The 12,822-nt window shown below is 31.0% G+C and overlaps 1 protein-coding gene across 2 annotated transcripts; it reads left to right on the forward strand.

The window, feature by feature from the left end:
- Positions 1–583: 583 nt before the first annotated feature.
- LOC145090594 (heavy metal-associated isoprenylated plant protein 21-like) lies at positions 584–1,492 on the forward strand. Of its 2 annotated transcripts, none has more exons than XM_079028737.1 (3): positions 584–759; positions 852–942; positions 1,022–1,492. In XM_079028737.1, exons 1-3 carry the CDS (start codon positions 676–678, stop codon positions 1,312–1,314), a joined length of 468 nt encoding a protein of 155 aa, XP_078884863.1. In that variant the 5' UTR covers positions 584–675; the 3' UTR covers positions 1,315–1,492. The 2 variants fall into 2 exon arrangements, with proteins under 2 accessions (XP_078884863.1, XP_078884864.1); XM_079028738.1 differs by having other exon boundaries at positions 591–759; positions 852–927.
- The last annotated feature ends 11,330 nt before the right edge of the window (positions 1,493–12,822 follow it).

Consider the following 12,822-nt stretch of genomic DNA (forward strand, 5'->3'; position numbering starts at 1 on the left):
CTATTTCTTCTTTGCTATGCATATTTGTCTCAACACAGACACAATCAAAGCAAGATATTTTATGTTGGAATCTCGGATTTTCCCTGAAATCCAAACTTGTTCTCTCTTGGATCATCTCAAATTGTATTCCATGATAACCCAAGCAATATGGTCAAAATGATAACAAATTTTAAAAAGTGTTTTATATACATTGATCCTTGAATTATCCACGTCTTTTGATTAACATGAGAAACCTAAAATCTAATATAACAAAGCATATGGTTGACTAAAATCACTAACAAGTAACAAATCCGTAAATTGGTGGGATGCCGGGGGTGTTTAAATATATTATTATTTAGGTAAATAAAAGGTAGGCTTGAACTTATGTCTTAAATCTTTTAAGATATTTTTTTAAACGCAAATCAAAGACTTGAACACTCCACCTAAAAAAGGAGAGCAATACTTAATACCACCACACTAAAAGCACTTTGGTTAAATTTTTTTAAGATATTAACATTAGCAAACACGTCATATTTAAAGAAGCTTATATGCGCTGCGTCTATTTTGTACCATGGTTACTGACCCTTGTATAAATACCAAACTACCAAGTGCATATCATCTAGACTTCAAAAAAACTTCTTTCATCTCTTTCTTTCTCTATCTCTAACATTTTCTTTCTGCAAAATAGCAAAAAGAATGGGTGCACTAGACTATCTTTCTAACTTTTGCAGTGCCACAAGCACCAGAAGCACAAGCAGAAGCAGAAGAAAACCGATGCAGGCATGCATACTCATCTCTCATCTCTCATCTCTCTTCTTCTTATTATTATTCTTCTCTCTCTAACAAGAATGGTTTGTGGTCTTGTTTCCCAGACAGTTGAAATTAAAGTTAAAATGGATTGTGATGGATGCGAAAGAAGGGTCAAGAACTCTGTTAAATCCATGAAAGGTCTCTCCACCTCCGGTGACTATCTTATTACAAATGCTTTATTAAACCGTTAGATTGTCGTAAAACTTTGTTTGTTGTGACATTTCATCATCAGGCGTAAAGAGTGTGGAGATTAACAGAAAGCAAAGCAGAGTAACAGTTAATGGAAATGTGGATCCAAACAAGGTGTTGAAGAAGATCATGAGCACCGGAAAACGAGCAGAATTCTGGCCGTACATACCTTACAATTTGGTGAGTTATCCGTACGTGACTCAAGCCTACGACAAAAGGGCTCCCGCCGGCAACGTTAAGAACGTCGTTCAAGCCTTCTCCGTCCCTAACACCACCGATGAACAGATGACTCATCTCTTTAGCGACGATAACCCTAATGCTTGTTCAATCATGTGATCAGTTTAATTCCTTTTTTATTTTTTGTTATATATATGGTAATATTATATGAGATCTATATATGCTTAAAATAAAGTAAACAATTTATTAAATTAATGGATCTGTTTTTTTTATTTCAAACTGATCCATTAAACGTTAAAGATCATAATCCCAAATAAAATATATTTTTTATTGCTCTTGTTTTCTGTTTGATAAATTCTAATGATAACATATCATCATGTATGAAATTCATGTAATTATGTATATTACTTGCATGCATATTTAGGTTTCTACTTCATTAACGACATGTCCAATAACATGTAAAGATTTTAATATTGAAATCCGTAAAAAGTACCTGTTAAAAAGAACAAACAGTGCTCGTACAATAGTTTTGAATTAACAAGCCCAATTCAAGTCTTGATATACAAAATGTAATTTAATTAATCTATTAAACAAATTATATGTGAAAATCTAAACTGATAACCTTACGGATATAATAATATTTTTTAACTTGTTAATCAAATAGTAAACATAAAGATTAAAGTTGAAATCTTGAATTCAATTTTTGTTAATTTATCCATATTGATTAATAAATTAAGTTTTTCAATATCCGGGGTTCCTCAAAGAAAACCATTTGTCTTATTTGTCTTACTTATATCATAAGGTTATCATAAAGATAAATAAAGTTTTTTAACGGCTATTTATTAAATAGATTGTGTTTAATGCGTCACAACTAGCTTATTTTTCGAGTTTTTTTAAGTTGTTATGTTTGGTAAGCTAAAAAGTAACTTATTATTTTTCGAGTTTTTTTAAGTTGTTATGTTTGGTAAGCTAAAAAGTAACTTATAAGATAGCTTATAAACTAACTTTTTAAAAAGCTATTTAGACTAGCTTTTTAGAAGTTTTTTAAAATTTTCCAAATATACCATTTAATTAATTATAAAAACACATTTTTTAAATGTCTTTTTATGTCATTTCATATTTTTCAGCTAGCTTTTTAGCTATCAACTAACTTTTTATTCAATAGCTAGCTTTTCAGCTAGTACGCCAAACATAGTCTTAGTTTAGGCTCCCATGTGCGAACCTATAAACTCCAAATCAGCGGTTGAGAACTCTGAATCAACATACATATCTACATTGACAGTCTATATGACTGTTGATTCATAAATATGCATGCATAATATGAATCAGCAATAAAAAAAACATTAGTGAGAAAAATCGTTAAATCTATTTTTTGAGGCTAGATATGGCTTAAACGTTGTATTTCGTTAATATTTATAGTTTTGATTTTGAAAAATGATTTTTGGATTAGTAGTTATCAAGTACGCACAAATATTTATTATTTTAGGAAAATTTTTGATAAAGTCCTAAAAAAATTTAACAGAAAAGTTTTATTATTTTGACAAAATCACATAATCTTTGATTTTTTGTTAAAATATAAAATAATACTTTTTCGTTAGTTTGACCCAAATGTTAAATAATCGGGATTTTTCTATTTTTTTTTTAAAAAAAAAAAAAAAAAACTTTTAGGACTTTATTAAAAAAAATTTCAAAATAATATGATTTTTCTGATATATATATATATATATATATATATATATATATATATATATATATATATATATATATATATATATATATATATATATATATATATATATATATATATAGGAACATCGTGCGTTTAGCAAAACTAATTCTTAACTTTTTTATGCAGAAATGTTTGGTTAAGGTACCTTCTATTTTTAAAGGTACAAAATTAAATAGAAACCAAAAGAAAAAAGCTATTTTTTAAATGTTTGGCTAAAGTACCTACTATTTTTTATTTTTTATTTTTTAAAGGTGTAAAATTACATATAAACTAAAAGTAAAAGACTCCCAAAAAGAAGCACCATTTGGATTAAAAGATTTCAGTTTAAAATAAAAACATAAAACTCATACTACCAAGAGAAGATTTTCTTTAATTCGTAAGTTAATAAGAACTCTCAACAATTCATTATTGAACGTACCAATACCCTAAATGTCACACAAACCAAATGTTGAGCCCCAAGGTGAACATGAAGCGCCAACTCAAGAAGAAACAGTTATAACAAGTCAAAATTTTATGTATACATGAGTATATTTTGTGCTGAATGACCATTTGTCGTAAAAAAAAAAGTCTTTAATAACCAATATGGTAAACATGAACTGGTTTGTATCTGGATTTTGTGTTTAACCCTAAAACTAATTGATGTCTATTGCGTTTACACGTACGAAATCTGATATGATACCATAGAAGTCAGAATCGTAATAAAGCGAAGGACGCTTTAGTTAGGGGGACTTTTATTTGCAAAAAGGTCTTTAAAGCATGAACACACCAAGATTCTCTTTCTTTTTTCAAAAGTTTCTAAAATTTTTTGTTTCTTTATATTCGTGTTTCTAATGATCATGCTTTGTATCTAAAAAATAAAAATAAAGAATCAGAATCTACGCACGTTGAATGATGTTTTATTAGGTTTAATTTTACACAGCCGTCGCACAGAGCCGACATTTTATTTGAATATTAATCATGTTAAGATGACATGTGTGTAGATAATAGCGGACGAGTTGTTTTTTTTTTTTTTGAACCGACAAATATAATATATAATCTACTCCTAAAGTAACATATAAATTCATCTATATCTACGACATATCTACGACGGATCTAGCTTTTACTATTTTAATTTTTTATTTTTAATATATTACACAAAAGAAACATGATTTGCAACATGTTTAATTACTCTTTATTCTTTAAGGAATGAATTATCAAACGCATACATATTATTTAATTTATAAAATAAACAAGTTAGAAATGAGAAAAATTAAGGATATTAGCATTAGAATTTGTAGGACTATAATGCAACTCAAACGTCAAAAATTGACCAAACAAATAACCAAATAAAATCAAGCATATGAGAACATAAGAAGTTTGTGTAGTTCCATCATTGATGTGCTGTTTACCTCAGATTGATTGAGAAAATGTAGTTTTTTCATTTATAATTTTACCAAGAAACGTATAAAAGACAACAAAACTTACTGTATTAGGCGGATCGTGACTGTCTTCTTCTATTTTTTAGAGATAATTTCTCATCATATGCGAAATTATAGTGTGACGAATATGAAAATATTTTTTTGTTTTTTACCTTAAAGAAGGGGACCACAAGCAGGCTCATTTCTCAGCCCAACTTCGCAGCCCGTTTATGTGATACGACGTGCTTTTACAGAAAGCTGGTGACATCGGTGAAAAATATGGCTATTTTAAAGATTTGTCTAATTGATGATTAGTTCTTAGAAAATGAAAGATAAGTTTAGTCTAATTTGTTAACTTCTCTAAAGTCTAAACTAGTAAGTAATTCCCGAACTATTTGTAAACTCATGGGAACGTAGTCATAAACAAAATATAAACTCTAAAACGGTTCATATATTTATTGCTATTATTTTTTTTTTCACAAATCTTCAATAACAAAAAGCACAATGAGCATTTACCAATATGTATTTGAACTTGATTTGATTATTCAAATAATACAATTACATTACATTATATAATATTTCTACTAAATTTCTAAATCGATATGTAAATCATTTAAGAAAAACGCCAGTGAAGATTATAGAATGCTTCCATAATTCCATATTTGCCCCCGCTTGAACCTATAATAATGGGCTTTTTGCCTTTGTTTTCGATTTTAAATCTCCCCTGGGCTTCAAGTCCACTTCTTATGAAAATTATACAATGTGCCCGTTTCTTCTCTCCTCTTCTCCCGCCATTATTATCACAAATTTAGATTGTTTGATACTATAACTATAAACATTTAATTTGTCTTATTGTCTTTTATATGTCTTTAGGTCTGATAAAATGTTGTATTATTATCATAAATTTAGATTGTTTGATACTATAACTATAAGCATTTAATTTGTTTTATTGTCTTTTATATAAAATGTTGTATCTTAGACTCAATTAGCTCTTGACTCAATAACAACTATCAAACAACCCTTAAACTAACATTACCGAGCATATATAAACGTCTTCTCCATCATAACAATGTTTGTACATCATGAATTAAGTTGGTTTTTACTTTTTACCCACTGTTAATATCAATCTTTGGGTAAAAAGGTAATTTCATAGTGGAAAATTGGTGAAATAATTAGAAGCAGAAGCCACATGGACGATCCATAACTATTGACATACCAAACGAAACAAATATATATATAATTTTGCCAAACCAAAAGAAAAACCACACGATTTCTTCCAAGTTCCAATGGAACAACTAAACACGTAAAACCCACTAATATTTATAAATTTCCAATGAAAATCAACTCAAATATATCAACATGTTAATTCATAATTCACAAATGAAGCCAATAAACTCATAAAGAGGTTGTTTCCTACAACATAGACCAATAAATTCAGGGTTGTGTCATACTCATATCAGCAACTTTATCACGACCCATAGCAACATGTTTTTGAGGAGTTTCGGGGATGGAATTTCCGTTCTCATCGTACAAAATCTTTCCAGAAAACTCAAGAGGCCGACATCTTTCCCCCATAATAATTGTACGCTTCCATACAGCTTCTTCATCATCATCATCATCATTTCCTCCTAATTCTTCCACTTTCCTCCATGAGATCATCTTGGCCATCAATAAGGCTTTACTACTCAAACCACCTCCTAATTTGGAAGTCGCCTGCTTTTTGACTCCTAGACGCACTGTGTTTTTCTCTCTTTTATACGTATCGGATCTTTTCAAACCACCATGTGAACCACATAGAAAACCAACGATTGAGAAAATGGATATAACCCCAACTAGAACAGCAAAAAACGCGATGCCCGGGAAGGGCAATATGGTCTTTTGTATAAAGATTAGTTGTCTTGCCATGGCTAGACCTAGACTTTATATATGAAGGGGAAATAGAGATAATTTATATGGTATAAATGAGGGGTTGGTGACAATATATAATGGAACACCATGGCCATGGTGGTTGGTTTAACTTTATATTGAGTGACTGTTAAGGTAATGGACCAAAGACCCCATGGTTGCTCAAGGGAAACTACTAAAAGTCCCCATGTTTGGTATACAACTTTTATATAAAAGAACTACGAGTAAATACTTGCAATTCGTATGATTTTTTTTTTTTTGCTTGGTTACTCAAAATGAGCAATAGAAACTTGTAATTTGTATGAAGTTATCGGATTTTAATTGTTCAGGATGCTAGTAATTGTTAAAAGAATTGAGGGATAGAGTGGTAATTTGGATTTCTCCACTAACTTGGCGCGTTTTCCCGACCGAAAGTGACTCAACGTATCTCACGGGCCGAGTTGACTTGACGATTCCCATCACTGACTGACGGTTGACCCAAGCTTTTAACGACACAAAATTCACGTCTCCTTCTTTGTCCGTTAGCTGTTGTTTGGTTTCATGTCACTGTTGGCTTTTTAATTTAGCCATTTTAATTACTTGGTTTTTTTTATCAAGTTTATTGAAGAGGGAATGACAAATCTAAAAACTTTTATCATGTTTAGTATTTAATGGGATTTTGCTGATAATATATATATATATATATATATATATATATATATATATATATATATATATATATATATATATATATATATATATATATTAAGTTTGTTTTAAAAAATTTAAGGTTTTCTACAAATTTCTTAGGTCACCTATGAAATTACCATTCAACATACAGAATTCTAAAAACTGTCGTTTTAAAAAATAAATAAATAAATAAAACCATTAGATTCACATAGGAAATTAATATGAGAAATTCATGAAATAACCAAAATTGAGGGGGTGTTTTAAGCATTTAACCATGAAAAATTGAGTTTTGGAAAATGACCACGAAATCCGCTTTACACCTCTGAGAACCGATGAATAGTTTTGAGAATCCCTGCTACAGCTCTGCAGAAATGGTGGTTGGTCTTTTTTGATTGGACCAAACAAGCAACAAAAGGAAAACTTTAGACTTTTGATGCTAATCCAAATCTTTTTGGACTAAAGTGACAGTTTTGAGCAAACCACAAAGACTAATTGTGTAGTTTAGTCTAAAAAAAAATTGTCTAACACTCGAAAAAAGAAATTAAGGAGAGCATGTAACAAACAAAAAAAATAAAACTAAAATACTCAAAGGAAAAGTGAAGGAACAAATTCGTAATTAGTATTAAAATCTAGGGTAAAACAGTAAAAAAAAAAAAGGTGATGATAAAGTAAAAATTAATGATGGACCTAATTCGTTATAAAAATTAAAAAGATAGGCTAAAACTATATAAAATAAATAAATAAAAGGTATTATGAACTAATATTAAGAAGGAGGTTAATATTCATCTTGCAAATTGTATAGACTTTACGGTATGATGATAAAGTGATTAATTTTTTAATAAGTTAGCAGAAAAGCAGTAGTATTTAGCGGAAAATAGCCAACGAGGTAACATACTTGCGATTTCGTGAACTCGTTTGCGGTTTCATCGTTTGACACAGTAACTCGTCTGCGATTTCGTGAAATTGGTTACGGTTTCGTTACACACCTAGGTTTCATGACCCATTAGTTTAATATATTTAACCCCTAAAAAAATGTTTCACACTCAAGGATACAAGAATTTTTCTCTCTAATGGTTTAAGAAGACATTCTGTAAAACATGTTTTAAGTAATCTTACATCAATTTTTTCATTATATACGTTGAAATTTAAAGTAATTAATATGTATGAATTTCATCTGAAAATCGGAAAAAATAAAAAACGAAACTTCAAATGACATGATTGTTTATAGTGGTACAAATCTTTATTGCACAGAATATGAATCAACGAATTGTATATTCACAGACAACTTGAGAAGAAACCTCATACTACTTAAGAGGATCCATAGACAACTTGAGAGGAAACCACAAATTGTTATATATCATTTGAAATCGACAAAGTAAATTTTTTATAGATGCATGTGTTTGCTTCATATGTTGTTTCTAAACAAACCTTAACTTTTAGCTATTTATAATTCATTAAGAATTTAGACTATTTTTGTAAATCTCCCTAAAATAGGTGGATAATCATGTTTATTTTTTTAAAAATTATCAAGAATCTTTATTTAAATATTTAATTCAATTCTAAATCAAAAATATCATTTGATGTATGTAATATTAATATTTTCAAATATAATTTAGATGACAGGTGACAAAAAAATAGTTATTGTTTACATGTTTTCACTCTCTTTTTATTTCATCGACTATTTTTTCTTTCAAGTAATTATTTTATTTTTTTATCAAGTAAATAAAATCTATGATCACAATTTGTTTTTTTTTCTCATAGTATCTATATCTATCTAATTATTTATATCTATATCTATACTAACTAATAAATAAAAATCACTAAGTATCAAGGTGTACATTTCTAAAGTATGATTCTTTTTTTTTTTTGAAAAAAGAACTTTCCTAACGAGGGTTTCCGAACCAACTGTCGCGCATCGACTAATCTCCCTGCAAATGTAATTATGATAATTAAAACTAAAAACGCATACAATATGATAAATTAGACTAAAAAATGACACTTCTAGTCTTCAACTTCAACAATCAAGGTTCAAACATACAAAATCATTAAGAGAATTGACATATTTGTAATTTTCTCTAATATTAATTGAATAATAGTAATGGATGATAATTGATATTTAATGGACTAATATTAGATATCTAATTAGATTAACATTGTATCGGTTCCTTTCGATTATCCAATGGATTTTCAGGGTGATTTAATTTTGATTCAATCCAATTGGATTTTGAAATTCAGAACCGATCCAATCCATTTGTAGTTGCAGATACACTCTGATTGGTTAGTTCATAACTGGATTGGTCGGTTCGAATTGAATATATTAAGTTATGCACGGTGCACACCCCTACTACAAAACAAAGTTACAAATTACAAGCTTTAAAAGCCAGCGAGCACCTATCTATCAAATCTAAAGTATAAAACTACCCTCTATATTTCACACACAAAAAGAGGAAAATTTGAATGTTATCCATTAATTTTTATGTATCAAACTTACCATTCTTAAAGATCACATCATTGATGTTCCAAATATACCATAATACGGCACCAAGAATTCCATTAATTTTTATGTTGGACCATCGAACACTTGTTTGAGAGTGTTTGAGCCCTAAAACTAGTGGCGGCCGAGGACAACATTTTGATCCATACGATAAGACTAAGGGAAGTTTTTCTCACCTTTTGTGGGTTATACCCCCTTTCCCTCACCTAAAACCCAAGGAATGAGTGGGAAGGGCTTCCCTCACTTTTTTTAAAAAAATAAAATTAATTTTTTATGATGTACAATTTTTAAATTAATACTAAACGTAAACCTTAATTAAAAATAAAAAGCATTTCATTAATTAAAATAAAAATTACATTAAACCTAATATTTAAATAAGTAGAAAAAAAACAAAAACAAAAAATCAAACAACCCACAACATAGAAAACATAATTAATATCCTAGTTTTATATAAATCAAAATACGTCACTCGGAATCATCGTCCTCGTCATCGCCTTGATCGTCTTCATCATTCTCCCCAGCATCACTCTCTTCGTCGGAATCTTCACTCTCGACGAACATATCAAAATCCTTGTCTGATTCGTCAAACAAATCATCGTGAGAAAACTCTAATGAGGGTTGAATATGAGTCCTATAAATGTGCACCACCAAATCAGCACGCAAGGTGTGATGAATGTTGCGATTGTGTACTTCTCTTCTATTCACCTTATACTCTTGTGTACCAACGACTACTCCTTCGACATTTGGAAAAACTTCATTTTCGTTGTACCGGCATATCGCTCTTCTTTCGTCTTCAAGAATCATATTATGCAATAGGGGTGAGCGCGGTGCGGTTCGGTGCGGTTATTAGCAAAAACCTCACCACTAACCGCAAATGCAGTTAATCTATTTTCAAAACCGCTTCGTGCGGTTATTTTTGCAGTGCGGTTAGGCGGTTATTTTTGCGGTGCGGTTTTATTTTTTCTGTGTTGCGGTTATTAACCACATGAATTTGGTGCAGTTATTTTGTGTGGTTTTTAACCACAATTTAGAGCTCAAACGGTTTTAAGAGTTCAAACATATTACGTGTAATAAAAAAAAACATAAGGTATAAGACAATTAACTTAAATCACAAACAATTAATATCTTAAAAACGTCAAATCAATAGTAATTAACAATACATTTCTTAAAATTGTCTAATTTTACCATTTTTCAAAGTTAAACATAAAAAAAAACCAACACTTTTGTCTTCTACTATTTTATTCATCTTTCATTTATGAAACTTGTCTTATTTTTACTATTTAATACATTAATAATTAATAAAAAAGGTTGTATATAATATATGCGGTGCGGTGCGGTTTTTTTGCGGTTTTTGAAAACTAATAACCGCACCGCACCGCAAATTTGTGGTTTTTGAAAAACAGAAAACCTCACCATCGGTTTTTATTGCGGTTGCGGTTTATGCGGTTTTTGCGGTTAATTTTAGTTGCGGTGCGGTTTTTGCTCACCCTTATTATGCAATATGATACATGCATACATTACATGTTATAACCTTTTCACTTCATATAACTTTGTCCCGACCGTTAGTACTTGCCAACGTCTCATAAGTACACCAAATGTTCGCTCCACATCCTTCCTAGCTGACTCCTCTGCCTCTTTAAACTTTTTCCTTTTCAAGTCGTTAGGACGTGTAAACAATTTCACAAAAACAGACAAGGGAGGATATATATACCGTCAATAAGATAGTATCCATGCTTATATGCTGCCCCATTTGCTTGAAAATGTACATCGTGCGACTTTCCAAGGTAGATATCGTTGAATACCAGCGACTGGTCTAGCACATTGATGTCATTGTTTGCACCAGTTGAACCAAACAATGCATACCATATCCAAAGATCATGTGATGCGATAGCCTCTAGAATGATTGCCGGCTCTTTGTGGTCGTCTCTCATGTACTGACCATGTCATGCGTTGGGGCATAATGACCAACTCCAATGCATGCAATCGATACTACTTAGCATTCCAGGGAATCCATGCTTGCCTTCATGCACCGTGTACAACTGGTGGATATCATTGATAGTTGGTTTGCGCAAATATCGTTGCCCATAAACCAAATAGATCGCTTTGCAGAACTTGTATACACACTCCCGCACAGTACGCCTTGACATCCTAAAATACCCGTCTCATTTGTCTGCGCCCATGTCATATGCTAGCTGACGAATTGCAATCGTGCATTTTTGAACGGGAGAGAAACATTTTATCCGCCTTGCATCCATTTTCCATTGGAAATATGGAAAGAGGCCTTCCAAATCGCCAGCAATACGTAAGAATAGTTATTTCCTCATCCGGAACCGATATCGAAACTTTACAGCGTAGATGGCGTCATCTACAAAATAATCTTCTATAAGACGATCGTGTTCGGCTTCGTGATTTCTATGCAATCGCGGCTTTCTTGGTTTAGATCGTGCACGTGATGTTTCACCTAGTCGGTTTTTATTGTATGCAGCCGATTTCGCCATAACGGAACCGATAAACTTAGTCTCCTCTACAGTCGTCGAATCGGATGATGAAGATGGTCACATTTTGACTAATATTTTTTGGAGAGAAGAAAATAGAGGTTTTTTTTAATGTGGATTGAAGGTAAATAGTTTGGTATTTATAGGTGTTTAAAAAGTTTAAAAAAAAAAAAAAAAACAACAAAAAAAAACAAAAAAATGGGTCTTAAATGCATATAACGGTTGGTAGAAAAAAAAAAGATTTTTTTTAACCGTCAACCAACGGCTACTTTAAGGGAAAAAATATATACATATCGGCCAATCATCAACGGAGAGAGAACGCGGGAGAGCCTCCCTTCACCCGTTCCCGCGCCACCCTTTTCCGCACCGACGGTGCGGTGTTCCGCCGGGCGGGAAGCTTCCCGCAGGGCTTCCCCACATCCATTATGTCTAGCCTAACAAAGGTTGGAAAGTAGAAAAGCAGTTGCTCCATGTCTTCATTTTCGAACTTACAATGCTGACAAAGATATGAATGCACAATGACACCTATTTAGAGCAATATAGAGGTTAAAGAGATGCATTTTAAACTCAACCTCCAAATAAAAATTGACCTAAATTGGAGGTCATCTATTCCATTTAATTGCAGCCAAAACTAAATAGAGGTAGGTAGCATTGTGATGCTACAATACTGATGTTCGATTAGACATCCCTTGATGTTTAGACATTTTTCAATGTTTTTAAAATGTTTATTATTTTTGGCATTTTTGTTGCTGTTTATAAAAATTATATTTTTCAAAAACATATAAGTATTTTTATATTGGATCAAAATTATAAAATGTAATATAATCATATAAACTAATTCAAGGTGACTTGGAAGAGGTTTGACCAGTTACTATTATACAAAAACGCTAATCTAGCATCAAATAATGACCGTAACGTCCAGTTTCTACAATTTATACGTAGTTATTTTATTATAATCATTATTGCTATTATAATTAG

The sequence above is a fragment of the Lactuca serriola genome, chromosome 2, assembly GCF_051521515.1.
Source record: "Lactuca serriola cultivar US96UC23 chromosome 2, Lser_US96UC23_V15, whole genome shotgun sequence".
Lineage (NCBI taxonomy): Eukaryota > Viridiplantae > Streptophyta > Magnoliopsida > Asterales > Asteraceae > Lactuca > Lactuca serriola.

Coding starts and splice junctions, on each gene's coding strand:
- LOC145090594 (XM_079028737.1), top strand. CDS start 676: ATGGGTGCACTAGACTATCTTTCTAACTTTTGCAGTGCCACAAGCACC. Junction 760..851: donor GCAGAAGAAAACCGATGCAG/GCATGCATACTC, acceptor CTTGTTTCCCAG/ACAGTTGAAATTAAAGTTAA. Junction 943..1,021: donor GAAAGGTCTCTCCACCTCCG/GTGACTATCTTA, acceptor TTTCATCATCAG/GCGTAAAGAGTGTGGAGATT.